Below are 19,087 nucleotides of genomic sequence, written 5' to 3' on the forward strand. Positions count from 1 at the left end.
TATTCGGGCTCCTTTCACCAACCTGTTTAAACCTGTTTAGATGTAACGTACTTATAAGTTCTCTTTCAAATAATTTCTGGCGGACCCCAATCATTTTAGTAGTCCCTAGTCAAACACCAACCTCATCTCCACAAGTCAATCGGCGTCCTTCCACTCCATGTACAGGTACTACGTAGCCCTATGCTTGGGTAATTAGATCAAGACACGTGAGCGCATCTTTCGTAGAAAATTCCATTTCCATAACCACATATCAAACTGGCGCACTATTACCAGATAGACAGGCCTGTTCCTTGCAGAAACAGGGCAGCGATGGGGGTATCTACGTCTGCATGGTACCCGATTATATAATCCACCGACGCGTGGGTCCGCCAACGATGTATGTACCTATGTACTCTACAGAATAAGTATAGGTACATACTTAAATTAATTTTATTCAACTTTGAATCAGGATCTAGGGAAAAAAAAAGAGATCGACAACACCGTCTGTTCTCTTACTATCTATACATCTTCTGTCAAGAGATTTCTCCTGTTTCAGTTTGCATATCGTAGCAGCATGGTGTTCCCCGAGGGATGGATTTCGCCTCAATGTCATCATCCCATCATCCTCCCCAGAAAACACCCTGTTGGCAAACTTGGCAGGAGTGACATCAGCGCGGAGACTCGTACTCCACTCCGCATCTTGTTATCGTTTACCTCGCCTGCATCATCATTCTATGATGGTGCTTTGAACTGTCTGTTGTACATAGATAGGATATATACGCTCCCCCCTTTGATTCAATCTTTGAGTGAGCCATCTCCTCAAAAGTCTGTCCACATCATCTTTCTCTCCTCGATCTACTAAGTTCTATATTGTTATCTTATCACCTACCTAACATACCTAACCAAACCCAACGAACTCAAACACAAAGATAAGATGGAGAGATCACTAAACAACACTGCGTCTTACACCCCCTACAACCCCTCCGACCCTCACTCCGGCGGCAAACTCCAAGACATGGCGCCCACGGGCACCCAGATGCCCAACGATGCCGGCTTGCAGAATACTATCCCGTCCGTCGCGCGCCGCGGCCAGCGCGAAGAGCACCACCTGTTCGACTACGAAGGCATCGGGGAGCCCGACATCGCCATGGCCGCTGACAACGCCAAGGACGTGCCCCGAAGCACGCGCGACTCGCACGCCTCGCACGAGGTCATCACGGGTATGGGAGACGTCCTCCCGCCCGAGATCGAGACCAAGAGATGTCATTTCGAAGGTCATGACCCGGGATCGAAGGGTGATCCGAGGAATATCAAGCATGCGGTTAAGACGAAGAGTTATTTCGATAAGTTCGCAGGCGAGGATCATGATGCGACGGAGAAGATTGGGGAGCATGTGTGGAGGAATGATAATGTCTGATGTCAAGGTGGAAGAATATGAGTGGATACAGTAGCACGCAGGTGCGCTGTGTATTATATTTATACTATCAGTTCTGCTTTGGATATGAAAAATCTCATGTGCATGATATTTTCCTGATGAGTGTTGAGAATGTATATGATTTGCATATAAAATGCTGTTCACACGTTCGTGTCGACAGTTCCTGGTGCTAGAATCAAGCCTCATATCCATGGGAAAAGAGGTGACATACTCAAGTCGTGTCGCACCCCTCAAATCACCTTAACACGTCTAGGTGAATCTCACAGATGGTGCCATCAAGCCCTGGTAGATCTCGTCGAGGACGTCTCTCTTCCGCTTCCTTTCTTCCAGCTCCGCTTCTTCCTCCGCATCTGGTTCCCCTTCAGGAACTCTAGATACCCAAGTTCTGATGGTTCCATCTCCGTGCGCCGAAAACATTTCCAGCCCCTCCCCACAGGCGCCGTTCCCTCTCCATGCCAGTGCGTTTATCCTTGCTGCGCTAAGCGCACTGGATCGACCGCGTTGCTGTTGCCGTGATGCAGAAATTAGACCAGGTACTTTGAGGCGCTTAATGAAAGTGCCCTCTCGTAGCTCAAACATGAAGATCTCGCCCCTGTCATCCTGGTCGTTGTAGTTCGGCCACAACAGCGTCTCGTGGCCAGCAGAGACGACACCAGTAGGCAGGATTAATGGCACCCTTTCCGCCAGATGCGAAGACACGCTGTTGCGGACTCGAGGACCAAAATGGGCAAGCGTGTTCGCGCCGGTTGATGCATCCCAGACGCGTATTCGTGCGTCTTGGCCAGTCGTCACAAGATAATCGCCATTTGACGTCCATCGGACGCCAGTCACAGCGCCGTTGTGGGCACGAGCATGACGAGAGAATGGTTGTCGACTCTGATGGGATGCTGGCGCTGAACTGGGAGCGACCACGCCAACGGCATCATTCATGTCAAGGGTAGATATTGCTGAATTATGCCCGGCACGTCGGACATCGAAGAGGATCACCCGATTATCGGTAGAGGCTGAGGCTAGAATGTGAGGATTGTGAGGGGCCCAGGAGACTGACAGGACCGAGGAGCTATGTCCCGGAAGCGCATGGGTGGACAGACCAGAACGGAGGTCTAGAAGTCGCACAGATCTCTCCGACGTACCTACAGCAATAAGCAGCGTAGACGACGGATGTGATGAAAATGAATGGGAATACGGCGTTGCATGGAGATTGAATGTATGCACTGGCGTTATTGACGCGGGCTCCAAAGTCGAGAGCTTGAGTGTATTATCATGCGATGTAGTGAAAATAGTAGATGGAGTCGGGTCAAAGGGATAAATCGAAATTGAAGTTATGGCATGGGTATGTGCCGATTCATGGGACGATCTACCAAAGTCAGAGCTTCGTCCATCGGTTTTGATAAGAGTGAGACTGACTTGTCAACTGAAGCCACGGGGGTATGTAGATAATCCAACTCCGAACCTCGAGTCTCGAGATCCCAAAGACGAATCGACGGATCAGCGCCGCCAGAGACCATACTTACGTTCAGACTTAGCATTAATACAAGGAATAATAGTGAACAGGCGCACATACTAGCGACCCTCGTAGTGGTCAATCGCCATGACATTTACACCAGCTCGATGAGCGAAGATTTCATCCATAGGTTCTTCTCCTCGGCCATGTTCAATTATTTCATCTTCTGTTCGATTCAGGGCTGATGAAGCACCTTTCCGGCTGGCGAACCGGATACCGGGGGCTGGTTCAAGGAGCTGAACCAGCCGGGATGTTTGAGCAACATGAAAGGCTGAGGGGCTTATAGACCCCAACGCCCTATTTAACAGGTATGAATTCATTCATCAGTGACATAGATTCCAGAAAGCAAATAAACCCGCGGCAGTAGAACTACCAAGAGCATGGAGGTAGTAATTAAGAGCGCGGCGCGTCTGGATGCCGCGAACATCGGAGTGGGATAAACTTTGCACCGCGTTTACTTCAACCCCGAGAAGCAGCATTGAAAACATCCACTGCCCACCAAGAAGGCCTTGATAGGCCATAATCGGCCCAATCTGGAGGTATTTGAGAGTTGCAGCTGCAACAGGACATTATAATGTCTCAAGGGAAATCCCTTGCGCTTAGCCAAAACAGTTTCCTCAAGCCTCCCACGGAAGACCAGGAAGATAGGGAAGATGACTACGACACTTCACTAGGGAGACAGAGACGGCTAGCCACCGTCTATGATGCTGTCGCTGGTTAGTATCCGATCTACCGGAATTGGATTTTCTTCTCTGACTGTCACAGGCCGTGTCGCTTCAGATGGGTTCCTTGCGACAGCACCATACGCCTCAAGGTACAGAGATACTACCTCCTCCAGCGCCGCTGCAGTCCGTCCAGAAGAGGTTCTATTCCGTCGCCTGAATGCTCCTATTCGCTATGAAGAGAACGACTTCTACTTTGCCAACGAATCGCTTCCTCCGCACTGCCCTCTCCCAAGCTCCGACATGCTCCAAGCGATCCATTCCTACTCCTCTGACTTCTATGACAATGCGACGATGGATCGGGGACAGGATGATTTTCGGAGCATGGACGAAACTGCCTTGATTGCAATGGGAATTCTTTTAGAAGAGATGGCTCAGGAGTCTCTCGGCAAAACAGGAGATATGGTCCTCGTGGAAGGTGAGGAGATATCCGACACTGATGGCCACTCCAGTGTGACATCCGCGCCGAAGTTTCGCCGGAAGAGGACAAACACCGGTACTAGTAGCATTCCTGCGAGCTCGGGAGATGAATTGCGGAAGGTCCAGAAGAAAAAGAAGAAGAAGAAGCGCAAAATGGCCCGCGTGGCCTCTGTCGCTAATGATACTGAAGCAGATTGAGACATCTGAAGAGCCAGGTTTTCCAGTTGGCCATGGAGAAAGGCACCGTATTACTGCAGACTAGAGAGTCTCTTCATCGGAAGTTGAACCTTTTGGGCAATTGCTTTTCCCCAACATGGCAACGGCGATGGTTCTGCCTTCCATGGTGTTGGCATCTCGCGTGACTAACCTCCGTGAGGTTCCCCTATCCCCTTCCAGGGTCGTGATATCAGATTCTATTCACCCCTGCTTTTGCTCACCGCGTGCCCTTACACTTCCTTTAGCAGGACCAATGGCGCCTGCTTAGACCCGGGAAGGGGAGCTCATCGGCTTGAGATCTGTATTGGTGCCAAGTCTAGAAATTGGTTTCTACTGCAGCACTAGTCTGCCGACGTATGGGTTGCTTTGTGGTGGTTCAGCGAAGCGTAACCCAGGATTTACGAGCCAACACCATACCAAATTTGAACCTCTAGAAGGTAAATGGCCGGGGATGTCTTACTACATCCACATGGAGTCTTCTGCTCTCCTGCAGCCAAGATTAAGGATCGATTTTCAAAACAGCCTAATAGCTTTGAGGCTCAAAGGAATCCATTTCCTGATCTTTAGGGGCAGAGTTTTGCTTGCCCGTCAGTCAATAATATGAGGTCCGTCCGTTTATCCTGACACCAGATGTTGGATGGACCGTTGAACCCAAGTTGTGCTATTTGCTCCGTACAACCGCAAGCTCTTCCTCATCTCCACCGGCGGTATGCTCGCAGCCTTCATCGTCTGGACAATCTACCCTGCTCGGTCCATCGCTGGGAACTAAGAGGCGACTAGAGCTGTCATTGCCACGATCTATATCTACTACGTGTTCTATAACACCTGGTCTGGGCTGCGACGCTGCAAACTGAGGATGCGCCTCCAGTGAGTAGCAAGGATGGAGCGAATATTACGGAGTCAAAAGTCTAAAATGCTGCGAGTGGATCTCTGTGACTGGAGCATGTTGGGATGGATGAATGTGGGATGGGAAGTGGGTGTTGACGGCTTTAGGAGAGCTATGCATCGAATCTATGTCCAATCTATGCATGTCTCTGCTTGTCGATCTAAATGAATGGAAATGAAATCCTCTGTATGAATTACAGCTTTATCTGCATAGCGGACCCGTAGGCGTAGATGGTGACCCGGATGATTGTCCTTCTGGTCAAGGAACAGGACAACACGAAGACAAGGCAGAACCCTTCGAAACCACTGCGAAGCGTATAACTTCCCTTCATCCCCCACTGAACGGACAGATTAACAAGCGTGTATCCATCCGAACAGGCCATCCTATCTACATTTGAGCTGGAGATCTGATAATTTCTTTTCAGAAGCTGCCGTGGGAGTTCATCCTTGTCTCGACGTCGGCGTCTCCATCTCATCTTACGGTAATCGAAGCCATCCCGCACGACTTTACATCGCACCGAGATCCGAATCCTCTTAGCGGGCATCTTCAATTCTTCATCGTTTCTCATCTCGTCTCATCGGATCTATCATCATGGTAAGCCTGTCCACTTACACCTACCAACATAGAAACAGTCCCATCTCTATCCATCCACGGACCCATTATCCCCTCTTAAGAAAAACCCCCAGCTCCAACGCAAAGTCTGACTTCAACACAGCCACCCAAATCCAACCACCTCTCCCCGACCGCCAAACAAGCCCTAATCCTCGCCTACATCCGCTCCACCCGCACCTGTCACACTCTCAAGGACCTCGAGAAGACCCTCCCCTCCGCCGTCGCCTCCGTCAATGGGATGCAAGTCAAGGAGTACATCCAAGCCCTGACGGACGAAGGACAGCTGCGCGTCGAGAAGATCGGTAGTGGCAACTGGTACTGGTGCTTTGGGAGTGAGGAGAAGCGGGAGAAGGAGAAGGTTCGGGCTGGTTTGGAGAGGGAGGTGGCGAGGGCTGCGAAGGCGTATAAGGAGGTGGAGGATGCGCTTGAGAAGGCCCGCAACGAAGCTGCTAAGGCAGGAGAGGAGGGGGATGATGAGGCCGAAAGGGAGGAGCTGCTTAGGAGGAAGGCTGAGTTTGGCGCGGAAGTTAGGAAGTTAAGAGCGGACGAGGATGCCCTGAGGGATGCTGATGGAGCTGGAGGGTTAAAGAGGAAGATGGAGGAGATATCTAACTGCAAGCAGGATGCGAGTCTCTGGACGGATAATATCTACATCCTCGAGGAGTATCTGGGGAAGCTGGCGGGCGGGGATAGGGAGCTTGTTGATGCGGTGCGGAGGGAGTGTTATGGGGATGAGTATCTGGAGGGGGAGGGGTTGCGGGAGTTGGAGTTCTAGTTCTGCAGTGCTTCTTTTGTTCTGCAGGGGATAGATGTTGTTGTGTTATTGTTGCTTGTGTTCTGTGGTACGGAGTTGAGTGGTTATTGTTGGTGTCACTGACGGGACATGTCTGCGCATGTCATGGCCCTTGACTCGTCATAAACGGTCAATCGGAGTCGCACCGGGGAAACCCCCACGCACCGTCAGCCTGGACCCGTTGATCGGGACCTGCTCCTGAAGTTTCAGGAAATAATAATACCGCTAATGGTGAGAATGGACCTGGACTAGCGTGTCGGAAGCCTGCAAGGAATCCAGGATGAAATCGGGGCTCGCTTCTTCATCTCACGCGAGCCCGGTCCAAGTCGTCCTGGTCGCTTCTGCAGATCCTGGGGTCAGACCCGATAACGTGCTACAAGACTACGATCATACAGTAGCGTGATATTCTATTAATACACCTCAGGCTGACAGGTTACAAATGTATGAGCAGGAGACAAGCTTCGCATTCTGCCAGCCGCTGCGGCATCTGCCACGACTTCGTGCCCAGTCGACTGTTGACTCGTTTGAAACGCGCAAGCACCGCTAGAACTACCGCATACGTAACAGCTAGGCGCGCCTGTCCAAGACTATCGAGATCCCTTCCCCACTTGGCAGAAAAGCTTGGGAAGCTTCTTCCCGGGTGCGTCCTCCATCCATGATCCATGATCCACGACCATGACGAGCTACGACAACCGTGAGGCTGGCCCTGACCCTGGCCACGTTTCCACCCGGACCAGCTAGAGGCCCGGATTTCTACCAAACACAGGATGACAGGACGACGGATCCTGGGCTCTGCTTTTCTGGAAGCGAACGAGAGAGCGCGGGGTCTGCTGGAGGGACCGTGGACGACGGTTGACCGGCCCGCCACGTCCTGACAAAGACCAGAGACAGCCAGCCGCCCGCTTGCGAGGACTAGAAGCGGTTAGACCTGAATCCTGACGACCGGTAAGAAAGGCTAGGTGAAAGAGAGATCACTTGCTGGGGCATGACTGCAGCCAGACGGCACCCACTGCAGCGATGCCAGTGGTCTCGTGTGAGGCTGTGGCGTCAAGAGTCTTCGAGAGAGCTACGAGCACGCTTTCTCGCCGCTCTACGGCTGTGACGACTTATAAGATGGATATAGATCTGAGTAGTCATGTACTTCACACGCGTATAAGAATAGTTCTAGGGTGTAAGCTTCGATAGTCTAGTCAGGGCATCCTGTCTGGATTCTGGACTCTGCGCCTGGAATTATTGGCCAACTTGGCATCAGCTATCGGCATTCCAACCAACGTGTTATCCCCTTCCCAGGGGTACGGTATGGGATGAGACGAGTCTCCGTCGCGTGCCGTAGGACTCAGGAGAGTCGAGTTAAGCCTTTTGCCGGTGACGATGAGAGTGGACTGACTGAGGCTGCTGGGCCTCGCTGGGTTCGAACGCGCGTCTGGGTCCGGGGTTGATTCCAGACGGTAAATTAATATTCATATTAATGAATAGAGTAGCTTGGATAACTATTCAAGTGTGATATCTGCCTGTCCGTCGATCCCTCGTGTTCTAGCATGCAGAAACAGTATACCTTTGGTTCCAGATATAGACCGTCCACAGGAACCGTCCTTTGTGTGCGCATAAGCCGTATATACTCGTGTCCACGATCCAACAACGACCAGGCTCCGTGCGTGGTGGGGAACGAGTTTTCATGGGTGATGAAGACGCTCAGTCGACAGCACAAAAGCAGACAGACTCCCCGAAAAGCGCCGACGGTGGATCAGACTGCCAGATGGACACAGATAACCACACCAAGACTTCCTAGACCAGCGCTGGCAGAAGCTTGACTCGAGCCCTGGCGAACGGGAGGCGCATCCCCCGGCGCCGTCTTGTCACCACCCGCTCCCCGTCCCTTCGTCCCCTGCCTCCGGCCGTCCTGCGAGGCTTTGTCTTCTGAGTCTTCTCTCTGCTGTCCCATCTTCCTCTCTATCTCTGCTCTTATCCTGCACATCTTCTCGAGCATTGCCCGCGCAGAACGTCGCGCCCCCTGCGCTAACACCGCCTCCGTGGTCTTCGCTGGTCCCACCTACGCCGTCTGACCCCTGTCATCCGCCCGGACCCTCGACGCGGACCTCGATTGTTCAAGACCATCCGATCGTCCTCGTGCCTATCCTCCGACGGCAAGGCTTCGATCGACCATCGAAAGTACCGGCCACGGGTCGTGTTGGGTGCTGTCCGCCCGTTACTCCATCCTCCCTGCGTTACGGCCTCGAAACGATGCGGTCCCGCTGTCTCCGGCCCATAACCCCTTCCCGCACCTGACCGTTCCGTTCACGTCTCGACTCTCCCCAGCGGTCCGCAGAGCCTCAAGCGCTCGATCCAGAGCGACCGCTGCCTTCCCTCTATCGTACAACTCATCACGCGGATCGTCGACCACCTTCGTCACCGCGGCTCTCCGCCGTCGCGTCGACGCCCTCAAGGCCTCTTGAGAGAACGCGCTGGTCGCATCACCTATACACGCCGTCCTCCTCTCTCCCCATATCCCCTCTCCCTCCTTACTTCTCAAGACCCTTTCGACGCGCCATTCGAATCGTCTTGTATGGATCCGGAGGTCACATAGCTAGCTAGCTTGTCATGTCTGTCGATCCGCTCTCCGTTCAGACTCCCTCAGCCTCGCCGCTATCAAGGAACCGCTCGATACTCTCCAAGTTCACGACACACTTCAGCAACAGGAACCGCAACATCTCTGACTTCTACATCCAGCCGGATGATCCGTGGAAGAAATATTTCCCCGGCGACACGATCAAGGGAACCGTGGTCCTGACGGTCGTCAAGCCCGTCCGGATCACGCACCTGGTTATCTGTCTGCATGGTTTCGTGAAGGTCTTCAAGAATGCTGTTGCTCCGGGTGAAACGCCGCAGGATCTGGGGTTCCTTGGTACCGGGAGGGGGCGAAGAGGCGGAGAATACCTGGGAAATGGGTTTGCGACGCTGTTTGAGGACGAGTTGGTTCTCTGCGGAGACGGCCGTCTCAAGGAGGGTATATACAAGTTCCAGTTTGAGATGGAGTTTCCGCCCTACGGCCTTCCGAGCAGCATCAGTGTACGTCTGCTCCTGTCTGTGTTTCTTCGCTGGTCAAGCTGGATTGCTAATGGGAACAGTTCGAACGCGGGACCATCTCCTATATGCTCACGGCCACCTTGACCAGGCCCACTACTATCTCTCCAACTATGTCCTGCCATAAACGAATATCCGTCCTCGAAAATATCGATATTGCTCCATTTCCTGCGCCGAAGCCCCGCGTGGTCACCCTGGAACCCGTCTCGAAACGATCGAAAGCTCGGTCGAAGTCCAAAAACCAGTCCGGAGACCAGGTTCAAGACAACTCGTCTCAAGATCAGTCCTCGAATGGGACGGTAGCAAGTGACCATAGACCTCCGTTGAGTCCTGCGCCCAGCGACGTCAGTTCTTCGAGCCGCCTCAGCAACAGCAGCCAGAGTTTCCAAATCGTGAGCGACCCGAGTTCAACGAATGCGGCCAGTCTGAGAAACAGTGAGGCGCGCAGTAGCATTACTTCCTCATCAGAGACCAGGACCATCACCGCTACAACAGAGCTTCTACGGGCTGGAGGGCTCCCAGGCGACACATTGCCAATCAAGATTACCATTAATCATAGCAAGCAGGTGCGGAGTCCACACGGGATCATCGTCACTCTGTACCGGCAAGGACGGATCGACATGCATCCCGCCATCCCGATCGGCCCTCCCGAGAAAGGAAAGAAACCAGTCTACGAGGACTGCTATCCCAAGTCTCGGACGGGGCTGGGCGGCCTGTCCATTGGCACGATACGGACCAGCAGCGTGTTCCGCAAGGATCTCTCCCAGACGTTTGCCCCGTTGATAATTGACCCCACGACCATGAGCGCGGTGGTCAAGACCTCGATTCGGATCCCGGAGGATTCATTCCCCACGATCGCCCGAGTGCCTGGTGCGATGATTAGTTTCCGGTACTACGTCGAGGTCGTTGTCGACCTGCGCGGGAAGTTGGCTGCGTCGGATCGTTTCCTACCGCGTCTAAATATGGTCACCGGGGGTAGCAACTTTTCTCCCAGCGGCCAGGTGCTCAACCTGCCCGACAAGAGCGGGAATCCCATCACTGCGAATTGGGCTGGCAACATCCTAGATACTGACCAGATCCGGCGCGAGAAGGGGGTCATCGCCGTTGTGTTTGAGGTCGTCGTGGGGACGCAGGACTCCGGCAGAGGTCAGCACCAGGCAACGGATGGGATGGCGCCCGCGACAAGGTATCCAACGGCCTCTCAGTCAGTGCAGGCCGATGGTGAGAATTGGCAGGGAGAACAGCATGTCGATCCGTCCCAGGGGCAATACATGGACCAAGAATACTACGCAGGTGACTATCCACACGCTGAATATCCAACACACGAAAATGACTACTGGCCCGAGTATCACGAGGGAAGGGAGCCCCATTTCCAGTCTCTCGGTGAAATGGTACAACCACCGCAGCCAGAGGAACCCGTTGACGAAAAGGCCAGGCTGCGGCGGGCCGAAGAAATGCTCCTGCCGAGCCGGCCGCCTGAGGATGAGGCCGGTCCGTCGACGACGACGGACACGACGCCCACCGCTCCGCAGCTGCCGGACGAAGACCAGCTGTACGATTATCACGCTTCCTTGGCTGGGCCCGCGCCGGAACCGCTGTCGTCCGCTCTGTCTGTTGACACGATTGTCCCTGGACCGAGCTCCGCGGGGCCGAGCGAGCCTCCTCCCGCGCCGAATGAGATGCATGCACCTGGGGACGACAAACAGGAACTGGAACGGCGGCGGCTGATGATGGAGGCGAGCGCGCCGGAAGCTGAGCATGCTGAGGGCGAGCCAGGCAGCACGGCGGACGCAGCTCCAAGTGCGCCGGTCCTGGACGAGGAGGATGAGATCATGAGCGCGAGCCCGGCTCCGGGGGAGTCGCTACCACGATACCAGCGGTGATAAACGGGGGAGACATGTGTGCATCTGTGACGAGTTTCTTGAGGCGTTTCATACCATAATTATCGTCATCACTACTATACTACTGCATTTGCGGCTGGATTGTTCTGTGTATTTGGAGATACCACATCTTATCCACTTGTCGGGATCATCATTACATGCGGGTTGGCTGGACAGCAGGCGTTCAAAACAGAAAACAGGCGAGATGCCTTTATTTTTTCGGCGTTGTATCTGAGTTTTCCATGTGGGATTTGTGTGTTCGACTGTATTTGTTTTTGTTTCGCTAGCATGCCAGCGGTGCAAAGGGCCGGGCTGATGCACGATTTGCATGGTTCATCATCATCGTCATGACATTATTAGTTGATTTGTTTTCATCTCACCCATCGTCCCTAGAGAGATTCTTCCATCTAGTAGGATTGGAGAGATCTTGTGTTATATACCTGCTTGGGCCAATATACGTGAGTGTTTGGCAGCCTACACAGTACACAGCTTGTCCTGTACATCAAGGTGTCTTCTAAATGCGAGCGGATAGGCAGGGCTGCCTTTTGTCTTATGCACATCCTACAGTATACTGTGTAGGGGAGCGTCACGGCGACCCGCGTGCTCAGACGGGGTGCGGCCGGGACGCAGAACGCGGCCAAGGCGTTCTTATCGAACAAGCCAGCTGGCGGATCTATCCCGTCCGGTCTCCTCGTTGACCTCGCGGGGATGGACCATTACATTAATTAGTTAATGGGGATAGCACAATGTAATTGTTAATACGCATACATAATGCCACTGTCATTGTTTTCACCACGGTCATCCGTGCAGCACATGTGAACATGGCAGCCGCCAAGATCCTCTTAAGGTACCCAAAATTTAGTTCCTCTGTACGTTAGTAGCTAGCTGCGCTGTGCAGACGACTACTTTTCGTTTTCGTTTTTTTGTCTCGTGCTCTCCTCTTTTTCTCTTTTTCTTTTTCCCCCTTGATCTCCGCCACACTGGCTGACAGCTGAACTTGTCCAGCGGACAACTTTCCTTCCCTTCCTCTCCGACCCAGACGGATCACGGGCCGCCAACGCCGCCTCCGCCGCTGCAGCCGCCGCAACCTCGTCGGCCAACATACAGCTCAGAAACAGTCCCTCGCGCTGAACAATCGCGCATCTGTTGCGCGGTCCCTCGATCTCACAGCCAGCCAGCCAGCCAGCCAGCCAGCTAGCCTCGACTGGCCTACGACCTACATACCTGACAGGCTGACAGGACCAGCCAGCCTGCTTGCTTGCTTGCTGTCTGTCCTTTGACTGGTGCCCCGACGGAATTAACCGCACCGACCGTGATCGCGCGACCTGAAGATCAGACCTGGAATTTGGTATCTATCCGGATAATTGAGCTGCTGGGTTTCTTTTGGTGTGAGGGCAAGCGATACATATATACGACTGTTGGTTCAAAATGGCGCTCCGGAGCGGGTCGTTCGCGACCTTTCTGATTGTTTGTCGTACGTGACCGCTTTCTTCATCTGTCCGTTTTATTTTGTTTCTTGCGGAGGAGAGCAGAGTCGGATTGAGGCAGTCAACTGCGTGAGGACGACTTGGTTTGACTCGATTGAACCATGCGACTGCGGACACATACACACGTCTACTCTATCCTGATACACATAAACCACGAATACGGGAAAGCTAACACGAAGAGACGAATAAACAGCAACATGCTTCTTCCTCGGCATCATCTTCTCCCTCTTCCCCTACGACTACCCCCTCCTCTGGTCCACGGCCCCGACACCCCCCAGCCACTACGACCACCTCGAATCCCACCTGCGCTTCCTCCACGCCTCCCCGCCTCTGATCCCGCGGATCCTGCACATCGTCATCTTCCTCGGTCTGGCCGGTCTCGTCGCGAAGCTCTATCGTCCCTCTGAAGCGAACATGCTCTTCGACGGCGCCTCCCTCGTCCTGTACATGTGTGGTGTCACCGTGTACATCGCCAACATCGTCAAGGGCCTGCGCCTCGTCTCGGGAGGGAAATACGGCGCCGAACTCGCCCCGGGACCCGCAGCCTCCGCCGCGGTGCACGGCGCCGCCGCCCATCTCAACCAGCAGACCGTCGAGGGCCCGGAGGGCGAGCAGATCCTCGGCCGCGAGGACAGTCTGAAGGTGCTCGCCGCCAGCAACACGATCCTGGCGCTCGTGCTGGTCGGTGTGCTGGTGCTGCAGGCGGGCCAGTGGTACGCGGAGCGCAAGGACGCGCAGGAGTATGAGAGCCTGCTGCAGCAGCGGAAGAATGCCGCGGAGAAGGATCCGAAGGAGAGGGATAGGGAGGCTGGTGCGGGGACGGGCGCGACGGCCGCTGCTCCCGGACGGATCACGAGGCAGTCGAGTGGGTCGAAGAAGAAGCAGTAGATAAGAACCCGGTAGGGTCTGGGCTGTGTGTGAAGGGGATTTGAGTGAAATGGAAGAGAAAAATTTAACGATGGTAAGGGGTGGCTTGGTCGTGTAAAAAAAAATGTGGATGGGATGGATGGATGGGTTGCTTGGTTGGTTTACTACCTTACCTTCCTTTGATTTGCTGAATATCTTATATTTATATTAGATAACGTATTTATTGGCATTGATTGATGAGATGAGATGGATCTCAAACTTGGATGATAAGAAAGAAAAGCACAGAGAGAAGAGAAGGGAAGGGGCATCTTGTACGAAGTCTTTTATGTCTCTAATCAAAATTGAAAGCAAAAATATAAAAAAATAAATTAGTACTTGGAACGGTTTCGTTCATTGTCGAATGGCCGAGCTGGCTGGCATGCTAAGCATGTCTGTCCCACAACCTATTGTACCTATCTATCCCACCTATCTGTTTGTCCATTTATCTATCTAAGCACCTAAAGTAGGTAGGTACAATACCTAAGTGCCTATTATACGTACATTTTCTACATTTCTTAACCAATGTGTCTATTACCTATTTTAATTTCAGGTTTAATGGGATATTAGACATAAACATATCATCATCATCATAATCAGGAGCGTCCCTAGCCCAAGTTTATTTGCATTTACATTTACGTCAACCGGCGCAGGGCGGGTCCAGGGCAGGATAGAGAGCTGAGATGAAACAAACTACCTACCTAGGCACCAAGGCCCCTACCAACCTACCAACGAGGACGGGATGGGGGATCGATCCGGAACTGAGAGTGGGAGAGAAATATGAAAGGAGAAAGAAGACGGGAGAGCGAGAGAGAGAGAGGGAGGGAGGGAGGGGAAAGAGAGACTGCAAGAAGAGCAGATCAACGCATATAAGGTTACTGCGACTTGGAATGGGGCATGATAATGCAAAATAATTACTAACCTAAGTATAGAGCTAGCTAGGTAGGTACCTAGTAGGTATGTAGTGCCTGACCTTCACACACTGCCTACTACTACTACCTAGCCTACCTAGGTAGGTAGGTAGGTAGGTAGGTAACGGCACCTTACTAGGTGCCTAATGCACCAGTAAAGGCTTGAAGAAGAGCTGCGAGATATTTCAATGTGTGTTATTTGTTCAGATGAGATGTTGTCTAGATCGCCACATTCCCCCCCCTTCATATTTATATAACTATAACCTCAAGGCTGCATGTCGCAGAAGCTGGATGCTACTAAACCAATCAATCAACTAGGACAGGGTCGAAACGGAGAGGGGGGGAGATAGAGAGAGGCAGATATCTGACTCCATTGACATCATCCCCATCCTCGTATTGTCGTGTCGAATCTGAACGATGGATGGAAAGATATTTGTATGGCTCGCTCGCTCCCCTTTATTGATCGTTTGCTTGCCTTACCTGCTCAGTCACTACTAAAGGTTGTTTAAAATACAAGATCGAAACTTTCTAGAATAGCTCGCCTGAAGCTCTTTCCAGTTCCAGTAGTTCCGTTTTCTCCTAGGTTCAGCTCCTCTTCATACCGTCTGTGTGGTCAAACGTGGTCTCCAGTAGGAAATCGATCGTCTGGATTCCAAAAGTCGTCGTACATGTTTTTCGCAGTTTGAGATTGACAAAATCAATCAAATAGAGGTCTTTTGCACCCCTTATTCTCGAGACCTTGGATTAAAACGGAAGTGATGAAAATGACCCGCATCCATCATCACCATCATCCTTCATGCTTTATTTTGTGACGCATCTGTCTTGACTGCGGCCCAGCCTGGAGGCGCATCCCCTCCCAATTTTGTAGGTTTCTCTTTGACCGGCAAAAGAGATGCCATCAGGATGGATAACAAGGAGAGTTTGGGGAGAACCAGAGACAGACAGTGGACGTAGTGACAAAAAAAGAACGAAATAATTAATAAGAACAAAAGGAGCGAAGAAATTCAAATGCAGTTGGCCTTTGTCGCTCCGTATCCGTGTCCCAGCCTCTAAAAATTCAATGGTTCGAACGCCCAGAATTCGAAGATAGAAACGCCTATAATGCATGCATAGAAGAAAGTCGCAGTTGATGGAAGCAGGGCAGCGAGAAGAAACAAAGAATACTGCGAGAACTCTGCTATCCTTCTATGCGGCCAACGCCAGTGACTTGGGATTTTCGCTTGGGTAGACGGCGTAGAGAAAGAAGATCTAAGGCGGAGAGAGAGAAACTGATATGAAATGTATGTATATGAGCCCGATGCCATTGAAGAAACCAAAAGAAGTATAAAAGGGAAGGGGCTCCTACTGAACAACAAAGGTGGTATAGATATAAAACATGAACTTCTTTGTTGCACCCTAGCTCCGTTTCATGGACCATGAGTTTTAAGTTGCTTCCTCCGAACTCCGCGAGACATGTTCCATAGGCATTGGTATCATTGAGACAGTACCCAAAAGTCCCCTCGTATTTCGCCAGAACTGATCCTTTCTCATGTTGCTGTCGCATCATAAGGCCATGAAAAGATCCCATGAGTATATATACAAAACATAACATCATTGGCGGCTCCAGAAGTGGCAACGGAGAAAATATGCGGTGGTTATGACCGCTACTCAAATATAGGCGACGCTGTTCTTATTCTGATTGTTGCGACACACTCCCAAGCCCTTGATGGAAATTCCTTGAAGTCGGTCCTGCTCCGCAGGTTATGCCGATGATTTCCGAATCCAGCGGTGAAAATATTTATATGAGAAGATAACGCCATCCATTCCGATTCATCACATCGCGCCAGTGAACTGGCTGCTTCTTAATCTCCCTCATTCCAGGTGGTGTGCCAATGGAAGGCGAGGGCGACTTTTCCTTTTTTAGAGCTGGATCGGTAAATAGGGATATGGTATCCTCTGCTTCGGGCATGATAGGATCGTCCGTAAGCCGCCAGACCTCCTGCAACAGGCGATACATGCGACCAAAGCTTCCAAAGTCAGCATTGTCGCCAAGTAAGGCAACACGTTCGTGCAAGATACTGCGAAAAGGACTCGAGGGAACAGAAAATGCTCCGGTGATAAGCAATGGCCAGACGAGCGAGCGGTCAAAGCCCTCCGGACCAGCGGGGATATATTGGAGGGTTTCGGCGACAGCTGCAACGAGGTTGATGTTGCTCTGTTGGTTCCGGTCGAACCCTGGCACAAGACTGCACAGATATATCCGCGCAGCGATGCGGAAGACTGCAGTCATGCTTTTTGTCAACTGCTCTGGCCGGATTGCTGCGCCGTCGATCGAGTAGGGGTCCTCAAGAGTTTGGTCGGCAGGCTCGGTGTATTCGAGCTGCCTTCCCAATGCGGAAACATGGGAACAGACAGTCATATCGTCCATACGACCTTCGGCCTTGAGTGCATCCAGGCAGGCGATTTCAGAGATAAGGTACATGACGCGGTCCTCACATCCCATCAGCTCACGTAGACCAGAAGACGCGCCGCTCAAATGCATATTGCGATATGTGTGGGCAAACTGAGGTGTCTTCCCCAGCATCGTGGAGCCCAGGATGTCGATCCACGATGTTAAAGCCATGTTGAAGGGCGGTGGCGTATAGAGATTGCTGGATTCCATTATTGTTGGAAGATCAAGCTTGTTGACAAGGTTCGTTACGGCCTGGAAGTGATCGTACCAGGGAATGTCTGGTAGGTAGTCGTCTGGAGGACCAACGGAACAATGGAAGAAGATCATGGCAAGCGCGGCTTCGAGTATCTGGTCGTGATCCGTATCCCGGTTCAACGCCTGGCACAGCTGAGACACTGCCTCATAGCGATGTCGCACGATATCGTGATCGATCTCTTCGCTACCTAGACTTGTAGTCGTCTTCAGATGAATTGCAGAAACACTAAGACAGCAGTGCAGGTAAGATTTGTTTGACTCCAAAGACTGCAGTATTGCTTGCGTGCGCGCATGACCCCGTTGGTGCACTTCAAGTATAGGGTATATCAGGCGAAGGACATTATCGATGAAGTGATTCAGGAGGGGCAGGTCCCGATCATCGACGGGAATGGTTGACTGCAGGGATGAATAAGAGTAACTGCTGCCATTCTCAAACAGAGCATCGTTCATTCCAGTATATGGAGGAGGTTGGTCCAAATATTCTTCGTTGAACAAGTCATTCGTGGGAAACGTGGGGAGAGCGGTGTGTAGATGCGGTGGGGCGAAGGTGGTGAAGGTTGAGTTGGAAGAATCATGGCGCATAGGGATATCGTTGATGAATGTCTGCCGTTCAGTTTTGATGTCGACTTCATATGGAGCGAGCTGATTAAAAGTGGTCTGTCCGAAAACTGGGGTTGGAAGATGAGACGAAAAATGATCATAAGGCTCGGGATATAGAGGGCGATTAAAGTCATAGTCCCCAGAAAATGGGGAGCCCATTGAGACGGCGCGAGTAGCACCTGGTGCACATGCGATATTAGAACAGAGGATGGAAGGTGAAAGGGGCAATGTTCATACCAGGTTGTGAAGCGCGCTTTTCGTTTAGTTTTGTCTGTTTAATCTTGTTTTTCACCCTTTCCTTCTGGATTCTTCTTTGTTCTGAATTGCTCCACCACAATGGTCTTTTATAATCGCATTTGACGCAGAGGTTGCTGCATGCTCTGCAGATTGGTTGACCCTCGTCGCACTTCTTTCTTCGTAGGCGGCATGTATAACAGCCTACTAGCATTAGTTTATGTAATCCATAGCATATTCAGATAGTGCGCAACGAGAGAAATGGTTCGAAAACGCAAGAATACTCACCTGAACGCGATCTCTTATGCGACTTCGTGGATTTCTCTGAGGACTCTGTAGGCGCAGCCACAGCGGTGGTGGGCTTTGCGGACTCAGCCGCCTTCTTCGAGTGTGTAGAGACAGGTTTCTTCTTGGTTGGCATTCTGATTGTCTTCTATCAAACGTGCAGGAGACAATGGGGTTCCAGGAGGACCAGTCGATGGAAACACGGACACGGACTGCGAGGTATCGACAAGACAGACGACAACACACTGTCGCAAGCTCAACTGCTTTTGTAATACAGGGAACTGAGATTGCAAAGCTGGACCGGCAGCGTTTGCTGTCTATCTAGAGACAGGAAAGGAGGGAGGAGGGAGTGACTGGGAAACGATGTTCGAATGATTTGGAGTACTTCTCCCATAGTGACATCTTGGACATGAAGACTTTAAGGCTTCCTTGCGATGATCGCATGTTGCTATT

General features: G+C 52.0%; 7 protein-coding genes across 7 annotated transcripts; 5 read left to right on the plus strand and 2 right to left on the minus strand.

Moving 5' to 3' along the window:
* Positions 1 to 913: 913 nt before the first annotated feature.
* On the plus strand, positions 914 to 1,396 carry VTN00DRAFT_3144 (uncharacterized protein; the record flags this gene model as incomplete). Its single annotated transcript, XM_069429429.1, has 1 exon — positions 914 to 1,396. The coding sequence occupies one exon, from the start codon at positions 914 to 916 to the stop codon at positions 1,394 to 1,396; it is 483 nt and encodes a 160-aa protein (XP_069283137.1).
* A 267-nt stretch (positions 1,397 to 1,663) lies between these two features.
* VTN00DRAFT_3145 (uncharacterized protein) lies at positions 1,664 to 3,007 on the minus strand (the record flags this gene model as incomplete). Its single annotated transcript, XM_069429430.1, has 3 exons — positions 1,664 to 2,771; positions 2,822 to 2,923; positions 2,979 to 3,007. 3 exons carry the CDS (start codon positions 3,005 to 3,007, stop codon positions 1,664 to 1,666), a joined length of 1,239 nt encoding a protein of 412 aa, XP_069283138.1.
* A 485-nt stretch (positions 3,008 to 3,492) lies between these two features.
* On the plus strand, positions 3,493 to 4,258 carry VTN00DRAFT_3146 (uncharacterized protein; the record flags this gene model as incomplete). Its single annotated transcript, XM_069429431.1, has 2 exons — positions 3,493 to 3,634; positions 3,684 to 4,258. 2 exons carry the CDS (start codon positions 3,493 to 3,495, stop codon positions 4,256 to 4,258), a joined length of 717 nt encoding a protein of 238 aa, XP_069283139.1.
* Positions 4,259 to 5,753: 1,495 nt separating this feature from the next.
* On the plus strand, positions 5,754 to 6,549 carry VTN00DRAFT_3147 (uncharacterized protein; the record flags this gene model as incomplete). Its single annotated transcript, XM_069429432.1, has 2 exons — positions 5,754 to 5,756; positions 5,878 to 6,549. The coding sequence occupies 2 exons, from the start codon at positions 5,754 to 5,756 to the stop codon at positions 6,547 to 6,549; spliced, it is 675 nt and encodes a 224-aa protein (XP_069283140.1).
* A 2,616-nt stretch (positions 6,550 to 9,165) lies between these two features.
* Positions 9,166 to 11,531, plus strand: VTN00DRAFT_3148 (uncharacterized protein; the record flags this gene model as incomplete). Its single annotated transcript, XM_069429433.1, has 2 exons — positions 9,166 to 9,633; positions 9,693 to 11,531. The coding sequence occupies 2 exons, from the start codon at positions 9,166 to 9,168 to the stop codon at positions 11,529 to 11,531; spliced, it is 2,307 nt and encodes a 768-aa protein (XP_069283141.1).
* Positions 11,532 to 12,956: 1,425 nt separating this feature from the next.
* On the plus strand, positions 12,957 to 13,903 carry VTN00DRAFT_3149 (uncharacterized protein; the record flags this gene model as incomplete). Its single annotated transcript, XM_069429434.1, has 2 exons — positions 12,957 to 13,002; positions 13,209 to 13,903. The coding sequence occupies 2 exons, from the start codon at positions 12,957 to 12,959 to the stop codon at positions 13,901 to 13,903; spliced, it is 741 nt and encodes a 246-aa protein (XP_069283142.1).
* A 2,703-nt stretch (positions 13,904 to 16,606) lies between these two features.
* On the minus strand, positions 16,607 to 18,770 carry VTN00DRAFT_3150 (uncharacterized protein; the record flags this gene model as incomplete). The annotated part of the gene is made up of 3 exons (XM_069429436.1): positions 16,607 to 18,294; positions 18,353 to 18,553; positions 18,638 to 18,770. 3 exons carry the CDS (start codon positions 18,768 to 18,770, stop codon positions 16,607 to 16,609), a joined length of 2,022 nt encoding a protein of 673 aa, XP_069283143.1.
* Between the last annotated feature and the right edge of the window lie 317 nt (positions 18,771 to 19,087).

The sequence above is a fragment of the Thermoascus crustaceus genome, assembly GCF_041956765.1.
Source record: "Thermoascus crustaceus strain CBS 181.67 unplaced genomic scaffold VTN00scaffold_12, whole genome shotgun sequence".
In the NCBI taxonomy this organism is placed as follows: Eukaryota; Fungi; Ascomycota; class Eurotiomycetes; order Eurotiales; family Thermoascaceae; genus Thermoascus; species Thermoascus crustaceus.